This window comes from Balaenoptera borealis (assembly GCF_965194805.1).
Source record: "Balaenoptera borealis genome assembly, chromosome: 5".
NCBI lineage: Eukaryota > Metazoa > Chordata > Mammalia > Artiodactyla > Balaenopteridae > Balaenoptera > Balaenoptera borealis.
Genome location: NC_138862.1, coordinates 57940375 through 57965969, shown reverse-complemented (window position 1 = coordinate 57965969; position 25595 = coordinate 57940375). Strand labels below are relative to the sequence as shown.

The following is a 25595-nucleotide window of genomic DNA, read 5'->3' as shown; positions in this document are numbered from 1 at the left end:
ATGGGTGTGACAGACATTTGTGTGTGTTTGTCACTTTGTGGCAGGCAACAGATCATAGTGGTGTGCTAAATACATAAATAACTTTTATATTGCATTTTTATTATCAGAGTTTAATGCTTTAGGGCCTTGTTAGAATCTGTTTCTCTCAAAAGAATGGCCAAGACCGGAAAAATCTCTTTCCTGTTCTTTAGAAGGAGGACAAGGACAAAAAAGCCTTTGTGTCTCAGAGATGAGAAGAGATTCAAAAGGTAATTCATTCTTATAGGTTAAATTCACATACTAAAGAAAAGGAGGGAAAATAGGAAAAGAGATGCTTTTTCATTTTCTGTGGGCAGGGCAGCTGTACCAAATTTTAAAAGCCTATCATTTTACTCTAGGTCAAGTTCTTTAAGACAAACTCACGTGGACTTTCCTAATTTTTGTTTTGTGGTTGTTGTTTAACCAACACAAACACATTATACAAGGACATGTCCTTGTATAATTAAATATTATTATGTGTGTTTGTGGGATTTGGTTTAAAGTGCTGTTACTTGTTGTTTAGAAAGTTTCAGGGTAATTATATTGATTGTAATCTCCGAACTGAGGGCCTGGTTTTCCCGATCTGGTTGTTGTCAGGTCCTTCCTATTCTCCAGTTTCTGCCGCCCTCCTCTCACCATGACTGAGCCTTCTAAGATCGCTGTGGCCAGACTTGACCTGGGCGAGGAAGCATTCAAGGAACGCTAACCCAACACTTTTGTTCCGCAGCATCAAGTTAGCTTGGCTTCTAGTCTGCCTTTGGCTTCTGCCATATTTCTAAAATCGTATATGTCTTTTGTTCCTCGGATTCAGTATCTACCTTGTACTTTAGTTCTTGTGCCCGGATTTTTGTCTCATTACCAAGGACTGAGTTCCTGTCTTAGGAATTTGCCAGGTGTGCCCAAGTCCTCTAAGGACACATAAGACTCAACCTTACCCTTGCCATTCCTCCCCTTTCTCAGCCACCAGGGTCCAGCCTCTGCACCATAGGCTGACTGAGGCTCCACTGTCACAGATTAGGCAGTACGATGCTGCCTGCCTGAATCCTGGGGCATTTTTCACTTCTGGATCTCTCGGCACCATGCTGTAATTTTGCATTGAGTGAACTTCCACTGTTTTATGTTTGTCTCCTGATTCCAGTTTCCTGGCTGCATTATCAACTCTTATGTATTGCCATATTCTTCAGCTACTTTGTTCTGTCTGCCAGACTGGACATCCTACCAGCACCTGCAGCTGGGCCATCCTCCCTGGTGGCAGGTTTAGTTTTAGGTCCCAGATTCTTCCACTATGACCTGCCCAGGCCGAGCTTAACAAATTCAACAAATGTAAAATATGTCCTTTAAAATGTTTATGTTTCAAATACTGTAGTTTAATCATTTTTACTCCAATTAGGTTGTGTTACACTTAAAGAATTATTTCCACACTTTTTTATTATTCTATGTGGATTGTGAAAATGGTTGCCTTTACCTGTTTGCAGGTCTTTTAAATAATAAAATGCAAATGAACCTTGCTTTTAATGGACATTCCGAGCAAAATTCTTCCGAGAATAACTTTATATTTAAGTGTGATATGATCTATTGAAATTGTGCCTATTTCTGTCCTGTTGTCCATGGGAGGAACCCTGGGCCTAATTATTATGCTTATCTATTGCCCTCAATCCTAAACTAAATGTGAAGAGTCATCGAATAGGCAAAAACAAAGAAAATCTATTTGTGCACGAGTGTGGCTGTGTGTGTGTGCGCCTGTGCACACGCCTTGAGAGAGTGAACGGTGAGAAAGGGCAGGGCAAAGCAACTCCATTCACCTGACAAATGTAAAAAGGGATCCCTGTTAATATAATAGTTATCAATTATGTGAATACTTATGTTGTATCAGGCAGTATGATGGACACTTGAATTACCTCATTAAAGCCCCCTTAATTTGGTACTAATTTTGTTTCCACTTCACATGAGAGAAAACAGGTTTAGAGAGGTTAATTAATTTACCTGAGTCCACGCACAAAATGATTGCTGGATTAGAGATATGCTTCCCTGCAGTGAGGTCCAAATTTGTATCCTCTGGATTATCCTCTGCTTTCCTGTTCTTCACTAAGATGTCTCCAGGTTATTTTTGTATAACCGGGGAAGTAATAGAGAATGTGGGAGGAAAATAACTAACGTTTACTAGTTATAATTTTCTGAGGATTTTTACATACAATATCTGCTTAATCCTCAGAAAAAGTTGTGTTATTGTTGTCTCCATTTAAGATGGCAAAACAGAAACATCAGATGACTCCATATTGTCGTAGGTAGCTGTAGCTTCTTTACCTGATTATTGTTTACTATTCCATTGTGAGACTCTACCACATTATCCTAACAATGGACGTTTAGATTTTTTCAAGCTTTTTGTATTGTAAGTAGTTCCTCTGTGAACATTTATATGCATATTTCTAGTGCACGTTTTGCATAGCCTTTTCTTAGGTATATACCTAAGAGTATATATGTTGAAACTGAACACTTAAGACAATAAGTAAAACAAAAGCCATGTGTGGAGCAATGATGAGAGTGTGTCATGAACCAGCAATTTTGATTAAATTGCTGAGGTCAAAAAAGAATTCTGTAAACCTGAGGTCTCACCTTTCTCCCCCAAAACAATCACCTAACTTGGTAACTTATCTAGGGCAACAGAGTGGTGGAGCTGGGACTGACTGCACCTAAGTTCTGTAATTCCAGACAGTTCCCAGGCCTGTCCCACCTTAACACATGAACATCATTCTCACCATTCTACTTGGGTGGCCTGAGAACTACAAACTTCACAGCAGGATTTTACACCATTGAGTTGCAAGTCTGTTTCTGCAGAAGAGATTTGGTTTTGAGAAATTACTCAGGAGTGTTTATATTGCTTCACCCATGGGCCTGTGTGCTGCTAAGCTTGAAATGAAAAGAATGGCTTCGTGGTTTAGTTTTATGGGGGAACCAAAGCCATAGAATTATGATCCAGTGCATATAACATTGAAGGATAACAATTTAAAGTCCAATAATTCTTTGCTATTTATCTTCACCAGAGGATCTCAGAGAGTTTTATGAGAAATTATAGACTAAGAATTTGGAAGAGTTATGTGCAATTTATAGTTAAAAAAATGAAGTGCTGAAGTTTTCTGGAATGCTCCAAGGCTGTCATTAGAGAAGGCATGAAGAGAGCCCAGGATCATTGACTCTTTGGCTAGGAACCTTGGCAGGACTAGATGTGACCGAACGACTCGGTGATCCTGAATGGCTTCAGCTTGCTTTGCATGGCAGTGTTCCTTTTCCAGGGGTCCTGCTACTTGAAGGAGGACTTAGAAGAGCCGGCATGAATTAGTTCCCCAGAACCTTTAAGAAACAGTGATATTGTGGTGGTCATATTAATACAGCTTTTGTAATGTACTCTCTTTCTGGTTAGTATTTCTCCCTCTTCAATTGGAATTTTAAGCACCATAATGATGTGAGCCAGCTGAAGTTTTTAAACAGCACAAATATAAATGGTTATCCTAAATTATATTAGGGAGAAACTCTACTTGAATTATTTAGGTTAATAAATAAAGATACTACATTAATATAAGCTTAATATGTTTTAAGACTAAATATGCAATTCTATAAAACTTTGGTGATTTGTGTGCTTTCTTGTATGCTTTCTGTTGGCTGGCCGTAGGATTTTTAATTGAATTACTACAGAAAATTCAGCACAAAATATTATCAGATTTAACCACCCACTGAGTGTGTTATTTGTTACTGTTTTACTAGGCTAAATCAAAGGTCACACATCTCTTTTTCTGCACTGATTTTCAGCCCAGAGGGGTAAAGTTTTAAAATGAGATGATGAAATTTTAGAAAAGAGCAAGAACTTAATAGAAGGATAATACTCAATTATTTTCCTTAGAAAAATAAAGCTTTCATGACTACTTTATATGTGCATTCCTAGCTTTTTAATAGTTCGCTTCTTTGACGTTCACATTCTGAAGCTTGTAACTAGTCTGAGGTTGAAACTGGAAGCAGAGTTGTAGGGGGACAGAGGTGTTCATGGACAGAAAAGACCTGTTGGCAAACCCAGTGTCCACATTTCAAGCATAGTGCCTTCTGGCCATATCCCTCTAAAAGTTCAAAATGTGGGTGGGAAGGCAGCATGGCTGGAGGATTCAACCCAGCAAATAATCTTTTCAGAGTCTATGTCTTCATTAGTCATAATAAGTGGTTAGGACCCCTCCCTCTTTTAGCTTATTATGAGTCAGCGTGTCTCATTTTACACTTGAGATTATTTAATTCAATGGTTCTCAAAGTGCAGTCTCCAGACCAGCAGCATCACCTAGGAACTTGTTGGAAGTATGTGTTCTCATTTGTTCATCCAGACCTACTGAATCAGAACCACTAGGGATGGGGCTCAGCATTCTGTTTTAAAAGCCCTCCATGTAATTTTCATGCCTACTAAAGTTAAAAAACAACTGACTTATGTTGATCAGTGTATGCTTTTTGGTAACCATATCAAAGAGTGACTTTCCCAATGTCTGATTCATAGTAGGCTCTCAATAAATATTACCCTGAAAATGAAAATATACTTAAGTTGTAATGCTACATTCTATAATGCTTACTATCATATTTTAGTCCCTTTGTAACTGTATACTCAGGAATGAGTAGTTGCCCTCACAGATTATTCATTTTCTTTCCCTTTAAGATTAGCTTTTCAGCCTTTTATTTCATATGAAAGGTTATCTTCAAAGAAAATCGTTGTCTGATGCTTCAGTTATTTAATTCTCTGGAAAGTCACTGAGAAGCAAAGTTGGCTCATGCCAATTATTTCTTTCCCATTTTTAAAGAGGGATAGTCACTTCACTGTCAATAATGATTAGTGGATTTTTTTTCTAATCTCTTCTGCAGGACCAGCCAGAAGTTCAATGGCCACGAATTTGTTGTTTTAGAACTTCTAAGTTGGCTTTGAGTCTGCTTAGACAGCAAATTCATCCAAGGGCTTTAATACTCTCAGCTTTGCTTCAAGTAATATGTGAAAATGAGGAAAAATCAATCACAGAGAATTTTGAAGTGCAATAGGTTTATGGAGACAAAGGGGTTCATACTGTGACATGTGAATTCATGTGTATTATATACCCAAATAATTTTTGATTTGTGAAATCCAGAGGAATCATGGACTTGAGATTTAGTGACATTCATGTGGTACGAATCTCTTTTGCATCTTGTCAGGCAAATGCCCTCTGGGGGTGGGGTTGAACAGCGTCCCTGCATATGAGCACATCTAGCTCTTGTGGAGAGGTTCCTCGGGTTGGAGCATCAAAAGGGAGAGTCAGGGCCTGAAATTGTGTATGTGTCCTATGGGAATGAAATAGCAGATTCTGGGTAAAAACTTGCAGTCCAGGGATCACTGAGATTTGGGGGAGGCCCTGCATGAAGCAGGGTGGGGACGTAAGGATGGCCAGGGTGTGCTGACACTCTACCAGGAAGATGAAAAAGTATGGTAGGGGTGGGAGGGAAATGGGCCTGCAGGGACCCAGGGATCTGAATAACTGTAGGGCCTCCCTGGGTAGCATGCCGTGTGATTCTGGGGGGGAAGTAGGTGGGAGAATGCTGCTAGTCTAGAGTTGTGCTGAGTAGTGCTAACCACTCCCTGAGTAGCTTTTTTTTTTTTTTTTTCTGAGTGAAGCCAGCTACTGACATCACAGGCTCCAGATCGGTAGCTGGATTTACAGCTGAGCCCTGGCCAGCACTGCTCAGTTTTGTACCCCAAACTTCAGTTCGTTCAGAGAGAGGGGAGAATTGAACTGCAGAGCCCAGGCTGTGGGAGGCAGCCTGTAAAGACCTGCATTTTGAAGTCCACAAACACTGAACACCTTCCAGGTGCCAAGAACCTTGGAGACACTAGGGATGAAGTGACAAGCAAGACTTCCTGCCCTCAGGGAGCGCCAAGCCTAGTGAAGGAGACAGATATCTAAACAGGTTATTACAATCCAGTGGGTTGATTTTTGTAGATACAGAATGTTACCTGAATCAAATCAGTTTTTTCTGCCTGAGGAAGTCAGCTAAGTCTTCTTAGAAGAGGTGATACTGTCACTAGGCCAGGTAGCAAAGAGGGGAAGGGGCACTGCAGGCAAAATGAAGAGTGTCTAAAGAAGTATAGTGCTCTCAGGAAATGGCAAATGTTACCTTTTCACAGTAGCAGAAGATACCTGAGGGTGACTGGTGGACCTGAAGTTGGACAAGTGATGTGGTGTCACATCACAGAGGACCTGTATCTTTCTGGGGGAATAGGGAGTGGCAGAGCTTTAAATAGGAGAGAGACATGATCAGATTTATTTTAGAAAAATTATTCTAGCTCATTTGTGGAGGGTGAATTAGAGGGAGTAGACCCTTGTCAAAGTATGGTTGAGGCATGGTGAGGGTTTGACTCAGGGCCATTTCAAGGCAGTGGAGAAGTCAGGTTGACTTTTGGACTCTTGACTTTGCCCAGCTGACTTCTCTTTTTTAGTTCTATCCTCACCTCTTTAGGGGCTGCTCTGGCTGCTGCTTCTATAGTTGCTGTCTCCATAGTTGCTTCTGATACAGCAGATAGCTAGAACTTGAGCCTACATTCTCTCATTTATTACATGGAACATTTTTGTCTCTCAAAGATTTTACAAACTTTCCTAACAGTGTGGAACTAAAGCTAATTACAAAGAATCCTATGTTAATATACTAGTAAATAAATTCTGTCCTTAGATACCATCTTTTGTGATAAGCAGTATTCTTTGGACTTGACATGTAATTTAAGTGGCTTACACCAGATGCATTAATTCATTCATGAAACTTTTATTGACATTTACTATGTGAAGGCACTGTTAGCTTTACTGAAGGGTAACATAAAAAGTACTGAGTGACCTCTTGCAGAATGTACCAACACTGCTTTATTCTTTACAGCTACAAAGCAAGGAACTTTCTAAAAGCACTTAGTTCATTCATTCATACGTTTACTCATCCATCTATTAATCCATCAGTCAGCATATATTGGTTGAGTATCTACTTTGTGAAGGCAAAGGAATGAAAGGAGGAACACATTAGGGGTAGAAATAAAAATAGAACAGAATTTGGGTGTAGCTCATGGTTCTCAGAAAGTCCAGAATGTAAAAATAACCTCAAGATTCTGGACAACTTACTCTTTAATACTAGGCTCATTTTCATTATTAAAAAGCATCTTGGTTGAGAAAGTGAAGTTTTAGCTTCTTAGATAACCTCTCCTATCTTTGCCTCCATGTTTCTCTGGTAGTTACTTGAAGCTTTTGATCACTGGACTGTGGAACTATGTTCATCAGGCCACGATAATTTCAAGAAATGAATAATGAAAGTATTTTCCATTATCTTTCTGTAGGATTTTCTCCTCAGTCGAAAAGGGACCAAATAGTATGCTTTTCTAGGCAGGTGTGATAGAAGATACTCAGTGTACTCCCCCCACTTCCCAGCTGATGGATCCATTTGAAAAGTGACCCAGTTTCAGAATTTAGCTACTAGTTGTTTGTGTAAAGGGTCATAAGAGACCATCTTAGAAGTACTACATACCCAGACATATTTTGATCTTTTCCTACTTTAAAGTCCTGCTTTTAATTGAAGAAGGCCTTTCTCTGTCTATAATCTACTCTTTTATGGAAAGAGCACTTGCTGGGAGTTAGGTGACTTGATTTCTAATTCCAGCTATGCTGCTGACCAGTTGTATGACTTTAGGCCAGGGGTTGGCAGGCTACAGCCTGCTGCCTAATCTGGCCTACCACCTGTTTTTGTAAATAAAATTTTATTGGAACACAGTCATGATTATCTGTTTACGTATTGACTGTGAGTGCTTTCGTGCTATAGCAGAGATGAATATTTGTAACAGGGCCATATAACCCACAGAGCCTAAAATATTTACTATTAGGTCCTTTATGGAAAAAAGACTCCAAGCTCAGCATTACGCAGGTCATTATCTTACTTGAGTCTCAGCTTCCCCATCTGTAACCTTTAGGAATTGGATTAGGTTTTTCCCCAGGGCCCATGTCCTTCTTAGCTTTCTGTTACTCTGTAGCTCTTCCCACAGAAAAGCCTCATCTAATACAATCACTATACACTGGGATATAAACCTATTCATGTTTTCATTCACTTATTCAATTCATTAGGCACCTGGCAAGCCTCTGTAGAAAACTAACAAATCTAAGAGAATCCCTGCCCTTGAGAAGCTTATAATCTGGTTAGAGACATAGTTACAATGTTCAGAAGTTAAATTATAATAGAAAATAATAAAGGATAACTTTCCAAATTTAGTGATTATTATTAAAGGTGTTTAGAGGAGAGAAATCATTATGGGCTGAGATGATTAGGGAAAACCTATAGGGGAAAGTGGAATGTTTTTAAAGAATAGTCATCTCTGACTCCATAGAATACTGGATTTAGTGTCCCTCTAAGATAGTAGTTTTCAAATTTTAGAGTGCAGGAAAATCACTTAAGTTACTAGGAAAAAATGTAAATTCCTGGAACCCAGCTTTAGAGATTCTGAATGTAGGTCTGGGGTATGACCCAGAAATCTGCTTTTTCAAAAAGTACCCCAGGTGATTCTGATATACATGGAGAATACTGCTCTGGAAATTTGGCAAGTTTCTGCCTAGGAATTTATGCTAGATTTGGCTGAGTCTTATTAAATCATGGATTTTGTGTGACCGGGAGGAACTCCACTATCCATGGAGCAATTACTTCAGTGACTTTCTCTCTCCTTTTAGGGAAGCTGAGATCTCCCAGGCCAAGAAGAACAACCTGAGGACTCTATTTCTGAAGGCCATTGAACTCCTTTAGATAAGTCCAGAAGGGAAATCTGAGATCAGTACAGCTGTTTGTCTATGATAGCTGAGGGTAAATCATTGGAGTCAGGGAACTAACTACTTCCATTAGCATTTGACTGTTGGTCCTTTTGTTGTGAGCTCCTTGTTTCTGCAAAGATGGCTGGGGTCAGCACAGTGGGTCAAAAAAAAACCCTAGATGAGAGAGGTTGGGAATCTCCAGTCTGCATCCCAAACCATGTCGCTGATGACTTGAGCATATCAGCAGATACTCAAGAAACAGAGAATAGATTCCACCCATGGGAGAATGACCCTCTGAAGAGAAGTTTGGAATTATCATCAGAGCCATTGGAGGGGACATCTGGAAGTCATGTGGGTGATGTTTCACAAGATCCTGTCAGGCCTCCAGTCCAGAAGAGAAAGCTAGATCCACTTCCAAAAAAACATAGACATCTTAGAAAGGTCGTAAGGACAAAGAGAATGAGAAAGAGCAAGAGGAAGAAGAAAGTGGAGACCCACTGCCCTGGCATTCTTCCAACGCCTTTGTTACCACCACAAAGTGAAGAAGATGAGGTGGTAGATAAAAAGCTGACCCTACTCAGTGCCAAGGAAAGTGATCCTGACCTTCCCAATGAGGTAGGGATGAGGCATGGGGTAGAAAAATTCTGGGCTTGCCACACACACACCAAGCATATACCCAAACGTATAATGGCTCGACACTCTAAAAATGTATTTCTTTCCCAAATAACAATTCTAAGTGGTTCCAGGATGGAGGCTGAAGGAAGAGGGCGTGGGTATCACAAAGCCATTCAGTGATCCAGGCTGATGGTGCCTCTGCCAACCTCAGCATGCAGTTTCCATGGGGGATCCTGCATTACTCTAGAAGGGAAAATAATGACAACTCTTCACCTGGGGTGGGAGGAGCTGGGGATAAGGAACTTGAGAAACAAACTAGGATCCTTGGGCCCAGATAGAGTATGAAAGAACTGGTTCCGAAGGTCAGGTTCTTTCTGTATAGTGCGTTCGCATTGAGGGCTTTTAAACTTTTTTCTTCTACTTGCAGGACAGATTACAGAGTCAGCAGGATGAAGGTACCTGTATGATGCATCAGGAATGTCAGATCCAGCCCTGTGAGCTCTCCGTGTCCCAGGAGCTCGGGCCCTCTTCTCCTGCAATGACATCCTCGGCATCACCACCACTCTGTTTCGGTCGTTTTTTAAGCTGTGTCTGCCAGACCTTCTCAAGGTCTAGGAAGAGGGAATCTCCTGGAAGAGAGGGCACCAAGCAAGCTGAGACAGGAGGTGACGCTAAGGCTCTGAGACCTGGTCTGCTGAGAGTTCTCGGCAAAAACAAAGTACAGCCTCACTCAAGTCTGTAGCAAGTTGAAATTGATTTAGGTTTCCCGTGTGTTTAGTTTAATAGTTTTCTCTGTGTCATTGTTCCTGTTAGTTGAGCTCTTGTCTGTCTAAAAGAGCTGCTTTTAAGTTGAGATCTTCAAGCCTAAAGAGGTAGTAAAAGCAAAGTAACTTTGAGGCTTTTAATACCGTGCCCAGGAGTGGGATTGCTTCTTACTTCCTCCCATTAGACTGAAGTAGGATTCACTCTGGAGCAGTGGTTCCCAAATTCATGCATATTTCACTCATGTATTTAGTTGGCCTAATTTTCTCTAACTTCCCTGAGGATGGAAGTTGTACAGTTTCATCATTTTGAGTAATGTCTCCTGATATCTATCACCAAGTGGAGACTTCTTATGCCCAGCTCCTCTCATTTTTTCTTTTTAACCTTTAGCTAGAGATTCATTTTGCATTCTTCATTTTCAGTACTTTGTTGAAATTCTGCCACTTTCTACTTGATTTGGCTATGCCAAATCAGTGGGTGGTGGTTATTACTGTTCTTTCACATGATGCCACAATTACTCTCCCATCTCTAAGCATTGTTTCGTTTTCTTTTTCTTACTTGTTAGTAAGATACCTGGCTTCTGAAGTGTGCCTGTGGTCTTCTCTCTGTATTGAAAACATAGTCACACTAGGTAATGCTCCTTCCTTGTCATTCTTTAACCAGACTCTCACAGAATCCTGAGTTCTTCTGAGAATCGCAAATACAATAAGTACTTTAAAAAAAAGTTCTAGATCATTTCACTTCCCCCTTGTTCTGGTATGCTAGGTTAATCCTCTTCCCAGGATAGAAAATAGAGTTTAAATTAATCTTATACCCTCCTATGAGGAGGGAGTAGGTTTAAGAAGAGTTTGAGAGTTTCTCTGTAGCTTTAATTACCTATTGTTATTTCCTACTTGTCCCAGTGTCCCAACTCATATAAGATTAATAAATAAAAGTAGAAATATCAATAAGTGTGTAAAGGATCTGCATAGGAAGGAAGTTATATATTTTCTTGCTTTCTTAAGACTGACCTTGATGGTTACTATATTGGAATTAGAGAAGATGACCAATATGTTTGTTTTGTTCTTTTCTCTCCTGGAACAGGGCTTTGTACTGTTGAGAGAATGTAGTTGGGAAGGGAATAGAATAAGTTGCAAGAGCAGTGGCAAAGATCCTTAAGACTCCCTTGGAGGTAATTGGTAAAAATTGACCTTGAAAAAGTCTTTTGTGTTATGGTGTGTTGAGGATTTCAAATTAGAATTAGGAATTTTGCTAAATGTCATACTCAGTGCCTGGAGTAAAATGGGGCCCATTTCTAAAGTCAGTCATGCTTTGAAACCTTTATTTTTTTAAACAAGTCATTGATTTCTTGTTTTAGAAAGTATGGAGTTTTAATAGAGTTAATAGACCATTATAAATGGGCTCAAGCTATTACATGAATTTCAAATTATCCAAACTATATTTATGTGCATGTTTTCTCAATTTAATACAGGCAAGGCATAATGTACATAAAGTCTTGAGTCACAGAGCCTATTATTAAAGGCTCAAAGGAAGGTAGATATTAGTGTTGCTATTAATACTTTATTACTGTTATTGTTTTTTATCATAGAAAAACTATCAGTTGGAGCCTAGTTCGCCATATCTCCAACCCGTCTCCCATACTGATTTTCACATAAGGTTTATTTACTCCAAATTTAGAGGACAGGTTTCAGATAAGGAAAGATCTGTATAAGCACTTAGTTTTGAAACGCTTTTGCTCATGTGTCTTGACCCCTTGCTCACAAACAGGAGAAAGGGTGTCCACCTCTCTTCTGATGCATTTGTAAATGAGGAAGTGCATGTTCTCTGGTTTCAGATTTTGTGTTGCTGTCTTTTTGGTTTGAATTATTAAACATGGTTTATGGCTTAATAAAGTTGCTTTTATAAAATATATTTAGAAAGTTAGTACAACTGTATCCAAGTAAAAAGAAATTAAAAAATAAAATCTACTACTATTGATTTGATGAGAGATAAAGCTTAGGGGTCATTTTTTAAAATTGTTTTCCAGCAAGGCAGATAAACATATTATAAATGTGTTGTAAACAGAAATAATTGACAAGTATAAAAATGATCATATTTAATGTGTTTAGTTCCCTATTTTGTCATGGGAATTCTAAGAACTAGGTAGGTGGCAGGTGTACTTATTGCTATAGGTCAATTAAGTTGAGATTAAGCGGGTCAATTAAACTTTTCCAGTGATTTTCCTAAGATCACTCATTAAATCTGATAGGGAAACATAGTACAAGTTCTTTAAACAGATTATTTAACCACAAATCTATGGTTTTCTTTTCTATATGTGATTGCTTTTGCTCTGTTCTTGTTCCAGCATGCCATACTGAAACACTTCCTGCTAACCATTTTGTTTTTTTCACCTTGTCCTCACATTACTGTCCAAATTCCAACTAATGTCATCTTTACTTACCTGGAAAATTTTAACATGAAAAAACTCTGGCTGATGTAAAGTTATACAAAGAACGAACAGAGACTGTAAGTAACTGATTTACTTATTAAAATGAGTTTTGACAGAAAAAGTAGAAATTGTCTAGTTCCACCCTCCTATTTATCCAAGGAACCTGAAACACAGGTAGCTCTCTCAAGATGACATAGCTGGTTAGGGGCAAAGCTAAAACAAGTAATAGCTAATAGATTAAATATTGTACTTTTTATGTATCATCTGTGATCTTCAAGCAATCTGTGTAGGGTTGATATTAATATTTTCATTTTAAAGATGAGATAATTTAAGTTCAGAAAGGTCCCAGAACTTGATAAGTCTTGATGGGAAATCCAGACCCAGGTTTGTTAGTCTCCAAAGCCTGTACTCATTACATTCTACCTCTCAGTATTATAATATTATAAAATCTCTTTGTTTCTAGTCTAACTCTGTAATGTCAAGAACAGGCAATTTCTTTTATTTGCCAGAATTTAGATTTTAACCTTAATACATCTGCAATAAAAATAGTCCAGTAAAAAGAGTCTAATTAATATGACTATTTCTTCCAGGTACAATTTCTATATTAGGTAGTAAATAAATAATAAAATAGTTAACCTAAATATCATTGATAAAAGAAAACTGCAGTGTAATATAAACAAAGTTTTAATCATTACAACCAATTAAGCTTAGACAATTACTTACCTGGAAAACAATCAAGGAAAAAAGGGATAGTACACAATCAAAGCAGGGCCCTTCACTTGACAGGGTCACAAGATAAAGCACAGCAAAGGTGAATTATGTCCCATAGAGAGCTAGTCGACTTGAGAGTGTTTCTAACCCATTTTCAGGTGAATGATTTGGGACGTGGGTAGCAGAGAGACAGGCTCTTCTACGTAACCCAGTGACCCTTGAAATAAGTGAGTATACTCCTGCTAATGAACTCCAGGCTTTAAATAGGAAATTTGAATTTTCTCACGCCTTAAAACATTCTTTTCATTCTGATTTGACAAGGCCTCTCTCAAGACAAAAGGAAAGAACAACAAAACTGGAAGATTCAAGCCACTGGACTGTGTGGCCAAGGAATGTTGTTCTTCATTTTTTCAAATTCAAGTCGTGAGGACAGCTGTTGTACGTGGGAGATCAGATTGGTACAGATTTCTTGTACTATATTCTGTCAACTATAAAGAATTGCAGCACTGCTCCCATCATGGAAGCTCTGTGATGGACTGTCTCAGACACATGGTTAAAACCCTCCCGGTTCGCAGTGCTAGAGGAAGTAAGTCTTTGACTAGGATCCTTGTTCCGCCTCTCCCCACCAACCCCCGTGCCTTAGAATCAGTCCTGCAGTTGGTAAGAGACTCAAGGAAGGCTATTTTAGTAGAGGAACGCTATTTTTATAGAGGTTTATAGCCTACATGAAGACAAAACCCAGAACAGATTAAAAGAATCTTTAAATAAGTTACATAATTTTGGATAAATTCAGAATTCTGGGATTCTATTACAAATGATTTCTAATGTGAACTTCTTTCCTGGTTGTAATCACCATTCTGATTCTTGGATGCCTGTGAAAATACACAGTTCTGGCTCATTACAATGGTAGCCCTTCTGGTGAGCAGGACAATAGATCCATTCACAGACAGTGATGAAACAGTAACTGGGATTTTTAATAACTGCTGTGAGAAATAGCCCCTTAATGTCTGTCCCTTTTCTTGAAAGAAAGAAGAATGATAATGACTGTAAAAATAAGGAAAAGAATACATTTCAATCAGCATTTAGTACCAAAGCTTCTACTTGGTCTGTGATGCTCAATAAGAATCTCTGGATAAAATTTATGTATAGAAGATAACAGATCCCATATGGTTATCCCATAACCCCTTCCCTAAAAGCTACCATTCATCTTAATTTAAAATTTGGTTTCATTTTAAAATTAAAATTATGAAGCAAAGGTCTATATCTAACTCCGTAAGTTGTCTAATTCTACCTGTTACATAATTATATAATAAGTAGTTGGGAAATATCTGCCTGAATCTGGATTTAAAAGTTGAAAAATTTAAATACTGAATCCTGGTTTTGCCATTTGCTATTGTGTAACTTTGGCTATTTATTTAAACTCATTAATCTTTGGTCTCCTCACCTAAAAATGGAAGATAGTAACACCCCAAAGGTGGTTTTGAGGACTTCATGAGATAATCTCTCTGAAAAAGTCTAGTGACTGTTTTGTAGTAGAAAGATTTTGACATTGTAATGCTTATTGAATTCTTAGAAAACAAAACAAAACATTAACTTCACTAAGTGCTCTACAAGGGTAAGCAATGCACGGCAGTCTTTACTTCTCAGAGAACTAAGTTCATTTCTGGGGGTACCACGTGGAGCAAATAGTTTTCATATTTCTTTATTCCCAATTTGAGTGTCTCTTGAGAAAATTTTTATCTCAGAATTTAAGTCAAAACCCCTTTATTGTTACAGTCTGTGAAATCAATATTAGTTCAGCCTTTATTCTTTTTTTTTGGTTTGTTTTTTTATTGGGGAATAGTTGTGTTACAATGTTGTGTTAGTTTCCGCTGTACAGCGAAGTGGAGTTCCCTGTGCTATATAGCAGGTTCTCATTAGTTATCTATTTTATACATATTAGTGTGTATATGTCAATCCCAATCTCCCAACTCATGCCCCCACTTTCCCCCTTGGTGTCCATACGTTTGTTCTCTACACCTGTGTCTCTATTTCTGCCTTGCAAACCAGTTCATCTGTACCATTTTTCTAGATTCCACATATATGTGTTAATATACGATATTTGTTTTTCTCTTTCTGACTTACTTCACTCTGTATGACACTCTCTAAGTCCATCCATGTCTCTACAAATGACCCAATTTCGTTCCTTTTTACGGCTGAGTAATATTCCATTGTATAGATATACCACATCTTCTTTATCCATTCGTCTGTCGGTGGACATTTAGGTTGCTTCCATGTCCTGGCTATTGTAAATAGTGCTGCAGTGAACATTGGGGTGTATGTGTCTTTTTTAAAAAAAATTATTTATTTTATTTATTTACCTTTGGCTTTGTTGGGTCTTCGTTGCTGCACACGGGCTTTCTCTAGTTGTGGCAAGTGGGGGCTACTCTTCATTGTGGTGCACGGGCTTCTCATTGCAGTGGCTTCTCTTGCTGTGGAGCACAGGCTCTGGGCACGTGAGCTTCAATAGTTGTGGCACGTGGGCTCATGGGCTCTAGAGCGCAGGCTCAGTAGTTGTGGTGCATGGGCTTAGCTGCTCTGCAGCATGTGGGATCTTCCTGGACCAGGGCTCGAACCTGTGTCCCCTTCATTGGCAGGCGGATTCTTAACCACTGCACCACCAGGGAAGTCCTGCATGTGTCTTTCTGAATTATGGTCTTTTCTGGGTATATTCCCAGTAGTGGGATTGCTGGGTCATATGGTAATTCTATTTTTGGTTTTTTAAGGAACCTCCATACTGTTCTCCATAGTGACTATATCAATTTACATTCCCACCAACAATGCAAGAGGGTTCCCTTTTCTCTACACCCTTTCCAGCATTTATGGTTTGTAGATTTTCTGATGATGCCCATTCTAACTGGTATGAGGTGATACCTCATTGTAGCTTTGATTTGCGTTTCTCTAATAATTAGTGATGTTGAGCATCTTTTCATGTGCCTCTTGAGGGCCTTTATTCTTTTTTGTAGGGCTGCATAGATACTCATCTAGTCATAAACTGGTTTAATGCAATATCTTTTTTTATGTCATTAGCATTTTCTAAGAAAACTTCATTGTAAAGACAGTTTATTCAATGGCTGTAATAGAGTGGTGGTTCTTAACTTTTTCTGCTTAAACCCTCCTAAATGATAGGAGATATCCTGTCAATAACAATACTTCAGTATAGCAATGATTATTGAATGTTTAATGAAATGATGATAGAGACACCTACCAGCAATATTAGAATTCTGGAGACATTATCATTGGGAAAAGTGCCCCCTCCCCTGTATTTTAATAACCTCCTTTACCATTTCCTTTATCTATCTGTTGAATATTACTGCAAGACTGACTGTGTAAAGGACCATTAGATTCCAGTGTTTGTGATCTGAAATTTTATTTTGTTCTACTCAATAAGCATATATGGAACATATGTGCCTAAGCTGAAGCTATTTTATCTCAAAGTAAAGCAAAGGACACATACATAAAAAGTAGAAGAACCTGTCTGTCCTATCAAATAATTTGCAGACTGTTCAGAGAAAATAAGACAAGCGCTCACACTGTGACTACCAAACAATATTAAAAGTATCCAAATGAGCTTAAGAGAGCATTTGACAATGTTTAAGTAAGAACTGATAGGATGCCTTGTATTGGAAGGATATTGCAAGGTGGAATATAGGAGATGCCATCTTTGAATAGGTAAATTCTGAACTCAATTTGAGGGAAGAATATGGTCTAGATTTTATCCAGTCCCACAGCCAAAATGTTAAAATTACTTTACTGGATGGAGTCCTGGAGGCTGGATGGAGCCAGAGCACAGGTGTGACCAGATCCAATAGAAAGCTGGCAGAAATGGTGAAGCCATTCAGACAAGTCCTTTGTTCAAGGGTAGGCAGTTTAAAAGATGGGTCAGGAACAGAAGACAGAGCTACACAGTTAGGCCCTGAGTAAAGGCAGTAATGGTACAGAGGCAGTCACAAAAGAGAGAATAAAGAGGGCCTAAGACGTTTATCTGAACAGTAGAAAGGGCTATGGTGTGTTGGTCATGAAGCATTTTGGGGGGAAGGTCCCCTCCAAAGGAAAACAGGGTGGATAACATTGAAGGAGATGAAAGTGGATGATTCAGATGGAGGATATCATGAAGAAAGATACAAATGTGGCATTATTAGGTCATATATGGGGGACATGGAGTAGCTTAGAAATGTGTGGTGGAAAGTAATGAGAAATAAGATGGGGCCATTTGAACCCCATTATTGTATTCTATACTTGGCTCTGATTCATAGTTGAGAGAGAGCCATTGTAAATTCTTGATCTTCTCTAAGGAGGTAACATTGCCCAAGTTAGCAAGCCTAAGAAGGAGCAAGTATGGGAGTAGAGATGTGCATGGGCATTAACCTAAATTCAGCAATGACCTCTAAGAATATGTTGTTTGGTTAGCTGCTTTCTACTATATATCTGGGCTAGATGATTGCCTCTTTTTCACCACTTGCTTACAAATAATATATATATAATTTTTTTTAAAGATTTTTTTGATGTAGACCATTTTTTCTTTTTGTCTTTATTGAATTTGTTACAATATTGCTTCTGTTTTATATTTTGGTTTTTTGGCCACAAGGCATGTGGGATCTTAGCTCCCTGACCAGGGGTCGAACCTGCACCCCCTGCATTGGAAGGCAAAGTCTTAACCACTGGACCACCAGGGAAGTCCCACAAATAATATATTTTTGTAAGAATGGTAGATAAAATTAATGATTACGAAGGAACCCTTATGTGAAAACACATAGTAGTTTGTATTATGAAGAATGTAGAAAATCATGATCTGACTTAGGTTTCACATTCTACATTAGTCAAAAATTAAACATAATACATTTGGTGGAAACGTCTAAATGCTTATTCATAAGGTAATGTTACTGACCCTCCAGAGTTGGTCTCCAGGAAGGGTCCTTCTGTCCAGTGTCGCTGGTGCGAATAGAAGGAGATGGAGTTCAGTTCAGACACAAAAGGAAAGCTTTATTCTTGGGAGAGGTGCGAGCTCTCTCGCTCTAAAGCACAGGCTCTCCTGACAGGCTGGGGGGCGGGGATGCTTTATAGCGATCCCGTCAGCGGGGCGGGGGCAGAGTTCTCACCGATTGGTGAGAGGTGTGTTGCCCTCGCTGCAGATCGCGCAGGGCGGCGCAGCGTCTCTGCACGCGGCCCGCCACCGCCATCTTGAATTGCAGTGCAGCGCTTCTGCACGCAGTCGCCGAGCTGAGGTGAGGGCACGGCCGTTGCACACGAGGAACTCAGGGCTGAAGAGCCGGGTGCAAGGCCTCTGCACGCGGCATTCTGTGAGCAAGTGAAATGAGACTAAGCACAAAGGGAAAGAAAAGGTTAGACTTCATTTTATTATCTAGTTTCTATTTTTATTTCCTGGGAATTGTTAATGGGCTTTGCCGGTGACAGCAACAGAGCGGTACAACCTAGTATTTGAGAATCCCACTGCAGACAGAGCCTGGGTTCAATTCCTGGTTTTACCACTTAGTAACTATGTACCTCAAATTCCTTTTTTTGTGTGTGCCCTGATTTGCTCATCTGAAAAGAATAATTATACTTCATCATAGAGCTTTGGTGAGAATTAAATGAGGTAACACATTTAAAGAACTTAGAACTTGGCACACAAAGTGCAAGCTCAACAAATATGCACCTGTTGTCATCAGATGGGCAGGATCCTTTTTAAAATACTGATTTGCGTGGGAAGAGGTGTTACGGTTTCAAAGGGGGAGGATTGCATGAGGTCCCTGGGGAGTCTGACCCTAACTGTAGCGGCTCCCAGCCTCACCAAACATTCTGCGCATGGCTCGTCACCACACCTGAAGAGATTCTCTGTGTTAAGATAGGTATCACGTGACTATAGTGTATGTTTCTTAGCATCTAATTGTGAAGGAGTCTAATTAATCCTTTATCCCCAGTGCTCATCACAGTGCCAAGCACGGTAAGCACACGATAACTTCTCAGTAAATGTCTGTCAAGTGAATGAGTACACAATTCACGGAAGAACAGAATTTCAGTATATGCAAAATTAAATGTGCCATTCACACAAACAACATTTTGTTTCTCTCTCAGATAACTTTTGCAGTGTTTGGCACTGAAGACAACTCTCAGATCATAAGACATAGTGGGAGATCCCCCAAAGGGACTGAGTATGAAGTTTTCATCAGTTAAGTGGCATGGAGCATGGGATCAGCTTTAGGCTGATTAAAAAAATAGATTCAGAACTGCTATATTCAGTGATTAAGAAGAACTAACGCATTCCTCTTTTCAACAGTCTCAGTTCTTTGCTTTAAAATGCACATGTGCACACACACACAAACACACTTGCACAGGCACAAAACACAAATACAGCACAGTTACAATATCCCTTTATTAATTTGGGTTGTGTTGTATAACAAGCTACCTCAAAACTTAGCAGTTTAAAACAATGACATACATTTAGTTCATGAATCTGCAAGTTGGTCAGGGTTTGGCAGGGAAGTCTCTTCTGTGTTCTATGCAACGTAGCTGGGGCAACTCTATTTTTGACTGAGGGTTTCATATCCAAGATGGTACACTCACATAATTGGCAAATTAGTGCTGTCTGTCATCTGCTTGCTCAGCCATGCTGTGGGCCAGGGGCCGAAGTTCCTTTCCACATGGGGTCTCTTCATAGACTGTCATCCATCACAGCACGGTGGCTGTGATCCAAGAGTGAGCTTCCCAAGAGAACCAGGTAGATGCTAGGTTTCCTGATCTAGTCTCAGAAAGCAGGTAATGTCAATTCTATTATAGACCACCAGATTCAAAGAAATATAGACACTCCCCATACCACCCCCTACCCCACCCTGCCCCGCCCCCCAAGCTCCAGAGGAGGAGTGTCAATGTCACATTGTAAGAAGAGTGTGTGGAATGGGAGATCTTGTTGTGGTCTCCTTGGAGAAAGTACAGTTAGTGCTTAGAGAAATACTAATTCAAGTTTCAAAGGTCCCAAAGTGACAAGAATATTCTGGTATGTAGGAAGTATTTTCTGGAAGAGTCATATTCAAATGAAGAAGACGTTTTTGTTGAGATTTGGAAAAGACAGTTTCAGTTACATGTAAGTTGTGCCATGGAACTTACCTTTGAAGAAAGTTCCCAACAGTATGAATAGGACAAAGGGAAGGGGGCGTTAGCTGGCTTAGGTAATTTAGCATGAAGAGCTGAGTGTCAACAATTTAAAGACTAAAGTTAGGAGTCCTCACCTTGTCCTGTTGATGCCAGTGGAAGAGGATATTCTTTTTTTTTAATTGAAATATAGTTGATGTACAATATTATGTTAGTTTCAGGTGTACTATATAGTGATTTGATATTTGCATACCTTATGAAATGATTACCATGATAAGTCTAGTTACCATCTGTCCCCATACAAAGTTATTACAATATTATTGACCACATTCCTTATGCTGTATATCACATCCCTGTGACTTATGTATTATATAACTGGAGGTTTGTGTCTCTTAATACCAGAAGGGGATATTCTGAACAATCAAGGACCTACAGCTATGACTCCTTTGATATAGCAGAGTGTGAATAGCTAAATCTAATTTTTCTCTATCTGTGACTGAACAAAATTTTCCATCATGACTAAAGGCTCAGAAAAATCTTACCCACCAAATTGGAAGTAGACAGGAAAATTGTAGGAAAACCTATATCTGAAGTATGTATCAGCATTCTTTGTTAGTAAATATTTATTTCGCTCTCACAGGTGAAATATAAATAATGACTGCAGTTTTCCTTCAAGGCAGATTAGAGTTTAGCTGAGAGCAGTATTCAGCAAGTCAAATGCCAGCAGCTTTGACCTCTCTGCCAGAGGAGAGGCATTTAAATGGTTTTGAAAATTATCTGTTTTAGGACTTTGCATGGAAACCCAGCAAAATCAGTTTGCTAAAATCTATGCCAGCTGGCCTGGATGACTTTTCATAGTCTCCACCTGCATCTGCTTTATTCGCAACTGAACTGCTATTGATTTGTATAATGAAGTAATAGCATACAAGTGATGGCTTCCCCCACAGCCATATCCTTTCTCTGTCTAGGATTTGGGGTGGAAAAGAGAGACCAATAACAATACATTTTCTTCTTCAAAATATATTTGTTACTTTCAATTTGCTTCCTTCCACCCAAAGAAGATTGTCAAAGACAAGTTAACGATTCAACATGGCAATTCTTTTCTCCTTATGAAATGTTAATCTGGCAGACAGAATCTGCCCTGGCAAAGGAGAGGATAATCATGATTGGTCTCTTACTTTACTAGCCTTTGAAAAGCACTCCATCATTCATTTTCCACAATTATATTATTTTATCTGATGCCGTATGCTTCCATAATTTTCTTTTGTTTAATAATTTAGCCTCTTGATGAAGAATCGGGGGTAGTTAAACGATGATGTCTTTGTGACAACTATGTGTACCTTATGTCTGACCACTATTGTCAGGACAGGGATAGTTTGACCAGAATGGAAAATGCTAGACATAAAGAATTGGGAACATGCAATGAAAGTAGGATTTTTATCTCGTTACCTGGGCACTTCTGTGAATAGAGCTGTGGGCTCATTTACCTAGGAGGGTTGAGGCAGAGCCCTAGGAGTAGGATCATATGACTGCCAATGTCATTTAAGCCTTCTCGCTATTTACTGATTAGTATCTGATAACTTATTGAGTCTAGACAATTTTATATGCAGGATTAAAGACATTGCTTTGATTACAACACCTCAATTTCAATACCTTCTGATGCTGCCAGGGCATAGAAATTGTGCAGATGGGGTTACTCTCCCTGACACTAGGCAGAGATTGAAAACAAACTTCTAGTATTTATTTCATCTCCTTGTAGTGATGACAGTTTATGGAGTTGAAAATTGTACATTTTCTATGAGTTCCACAAGTTCTTTTACCTCTGACCTGGAACTGATTGAATGCACTTAATATTGTGTTTGGAAGCATGCTCCAAAAGGAGTTATTTTGAAGCTCGGTGCTCTGCCTCTCTTCTTCAAGTTTAATTATATTCTAAGTTCCATTTCTGTTTTTCAGTGACTACCATTGCTTTCAGAAAATTCATGGTAACATGTCTTAAGATACTAATATGACATACTATATAAACAGTTTGGTTTTACATTGTGTGTGCTCTTCTTTCTGAAGAAATGTTAAATGAACCTGTTAAATTTTACTTTAAGGAGTTAAGCTTAGAAAAACCCTTCAAACAGCATGACTTCTTTAGACAGGTGGTAATTTATTGTTAGGCATTCTGAAATGATTTGCCTGGCAGAAATAAACATACAATAAAATTATTCAAAAAGCATTCAGGTGAGTGTTTTGATTCATCAAATGACAAGAAAGTTTGAAATTTGAATATTTTGTGAATTGTAGTAGCAACTTTAGCAACTGAAGGGCTATGAAGACAAATCAAATGGAAAGGAATTTTGGTTTTAACATGGAAAATGTGCAGTTATGTAGAAGGTACTAAAGGTACTAGAAAAAGACTTCAACAAGGAACTGGAAATTATGTTTAAATAACCAAGAAGATCAAGAACACATGATGATTGACAACTATTAATAGAGCTATTAAAGGTGTTTTTGAGGCAAATGCACATGGCATATTTCAGTATTTCTTCAATGATTTCAGCACAGTTTTTTTGTTGTTGTTAGCTGGCTGAGCTTTAGCAGATGATATATAAAAACCAAAAGGCTACATGATAAGAAAAGCTTTTTAATTGTCTGGATGCCAATCTTTTTAAATGCCTGTGTATTCAAATACATGTGTATACACATATATATATCTATATCTAGAAAATAAATTGACGAAAAAGATTGTAAATCACAAGTAAATAAATAAATAACAAATAAAATGGAGTATTACATTTATCTGTATCAATTAGAACCAGCTTCTCCTTTAAGTCCTAAATATGCTTTTATATACTATTTTGTTCTAGGAATGACTGTGAGAAAACACATATATATATTGGAGAATCAACACTATACTTTTCTCCAAAGAGGTATTTAAGTAGTAGAAAATTAGGAAAGACATCAACACAAAGGTCAATATGAATAAGAGTTTAATGTTGGAGTAGAGATGTTATAAAGATTAATTAATTTAAATTTCACCTATCCCTGGATCTTTCAGCCTTGAAAGTCAACTATGTATCAGTGTTTCTCAAATTTTATGGGTTTCAGAATCATTGGAGAAGCTTCTTCAAAATATTTTTTCTTGGGCTCTACCCTCAAAGATTTTTGAGGCTAGGCTTCAGGAACCAGTATTTTTAACATCATTCTTTGTCCTACTCCCCAAATGTGATTCTGATAGACACCAAGTCTGAGAGCTATTGGAGCAGATAACATATACATACAATATCCAAGGAGACCATGGCACTTGAATGGAAAACATTTATACCTTTAAAAATGTCAGAGCTCATCTAGAGTCTGTGAAACGTACTAGAGTCTGTGAAACATGAAACGTATAAAACCCATTTTGCTTCTGGATTAGTTGGTTCACATTTTACTTTTTGCATAAGTATTCTAGAAAATATTCAAAATTGACTTAGATTATACTTGTATTAATTTATGAAATGACCAAATTATTAGGATTGGGAATTCTATTAATGATTTCATTTTAAGCTGTTACACCTTTCTTTTGACTTTGGTAGCAGATGAAAAATATCACAGCTTTCTGTAGTGACACACAAAGTTTGTAAGTATACAGGTATTTAAGTCAAGAGAAATCGTATTGAGAAATTTAAGGCCTTATGTTATAGTGCTCCAACTTCTCCACTGCTGTATCAGCACTATGCTTTATCATTCCTGTCCAAGTGGCTATTTGCTCTCAATTCCCTACGTCCTATTCTTAACTGGGTCCTATTCTTAACTGGTAAGACCTGAAGAACCAAAGGGCTTTTAATAGCCCTGCAGCAGACCTGGTAGTTGTGGGAGGGAGGGAGATTAATCCATTGAAATGGAGACTTAATAGCTTGTGGAGGGAGTGTTGGCTGTGGTTGTGTAGCCCTGATTGGTAGAAGCATGGGGAGGAATGGTGTAGTTAATGTGGCCAGGCTGGGTTCCAAGGAGCGCTAATGTTGGAGGACTGAAGGAAAAGAGAGGTGGGTTTGTTGACTGTAAGCCTAGGGCCAGGTCACACATGAGTAAGATGTTGAGGAGGGCTTTGTAAAGTCTGCCTTCAGAGATGGTTTGGTGTGTTTGATATCTGTCCAGACTTCAGGGCCACGCTCTCATGGTTTGAATCACAGATCTGTCACTTACTAGCTCTCAAACCATTGATAAGTCACTTATTCTCTCTGATCATCACTTCTTTATCTGTAAAAAAAAAAAAAAAAAAAAAAGGACAGTAATAGTATCTGCCTCAAAAGAGTTTTGTGTGGATTAAATGAGTTGGCAACTGTTTTAATTGGGGTAAAGTAAATACTAGATATTCACCAAAGTCTTAAATCTATGAGGAAGTAGGAGCTAATTGAGATGGAAACACCACCGTTAAAATAAGAATGTTGTTCCTATGAATGGTACATTTAACATTATGTATACTGGAATTCTTTTGTTCATCGAATCATTTATTTGATTTTTGATGGGTACTCGTTAAGCACTTATTGTGTGCTCATTGGACTTGGCAGTGTGCTAAGCACTAGGGATAAAAAGGTGAATTAGACTCCTTTGAAATAAAGCATTAGGAAACATGCCCTATAGTCACATAATAACTGTATCCTGTTATTCAAAGGGAGCTATTTCAATAATTTAATTAAATTTTACTAGTGTATGTTGGCATGTTTAAGAAGGCCCAGCAATTAACCCCCTTTTATTCCCCTCACTGGAGTACCAAGATGAACGCATAAATCATACAGAGACCAAAATATCCAATGTAATTTACTGAAATTAAACAATGTGGCTTATATCTGTAAGTTTCCCAATACTGAACTCCAGAATTAGTGAAACCAAGTCAGTAAGTCACAATAAGTGCTACACCATTGCGTACCTGCTCCATAGGGACAAGGCCTTTGCCACCAAGTTTATCATGTAACTTAGAGAAATTAAGAACACAAGCTTTCTGTGGGCTAGAGAAGGGGGACGTGCATGTGGCTAGGCTGTGCATGCCCTGCTTTTCCTTCCAAACTCACCAGTGATTTTAACTCCCTCCTAATTCCTTAGGGAGTAGTAGGTAAGGAGGAAGAGAGAAGCATGTGTGTTACATG

General features: G+C 38.6%; 1 protein-coding gene across 3 annotated transcripts in view; it reads left to right on the top strand.

Annotated features, from left to right (window-relative positions):
- The window catches only part of LOC309630031 (uncharacterized protein NECTIN3-AS1-like), a 56519-nt gene extending 36331 nt beyond the window's left edge, over positions 1-20188 (top strand). For 2 of the 3 annotated variants that reach the window (XM_082394794.1, XM_082394795.1), the window contains exons 2-3: positions 8757-9449; positions 9877-20188. In XM_082394794.1, the coding sequence (XP_082250920.1) occupies positions 8973-9449; positions 9877-10191 (792 nt within the window). In that variant the 5' untranslated portion in view covers positions 8757-8972 and the 3' untranslated portion in view covers positions 10192-20188. Of the gene's footprint in view, positions 1-510; positions 9450-9876 lie in introns of those variants that run through there. The other variant, XM_082394796.1, reaches the window with a different exon arrangement.
- Positions 20189-25595: the final 5407 nt, after the last annotated feature.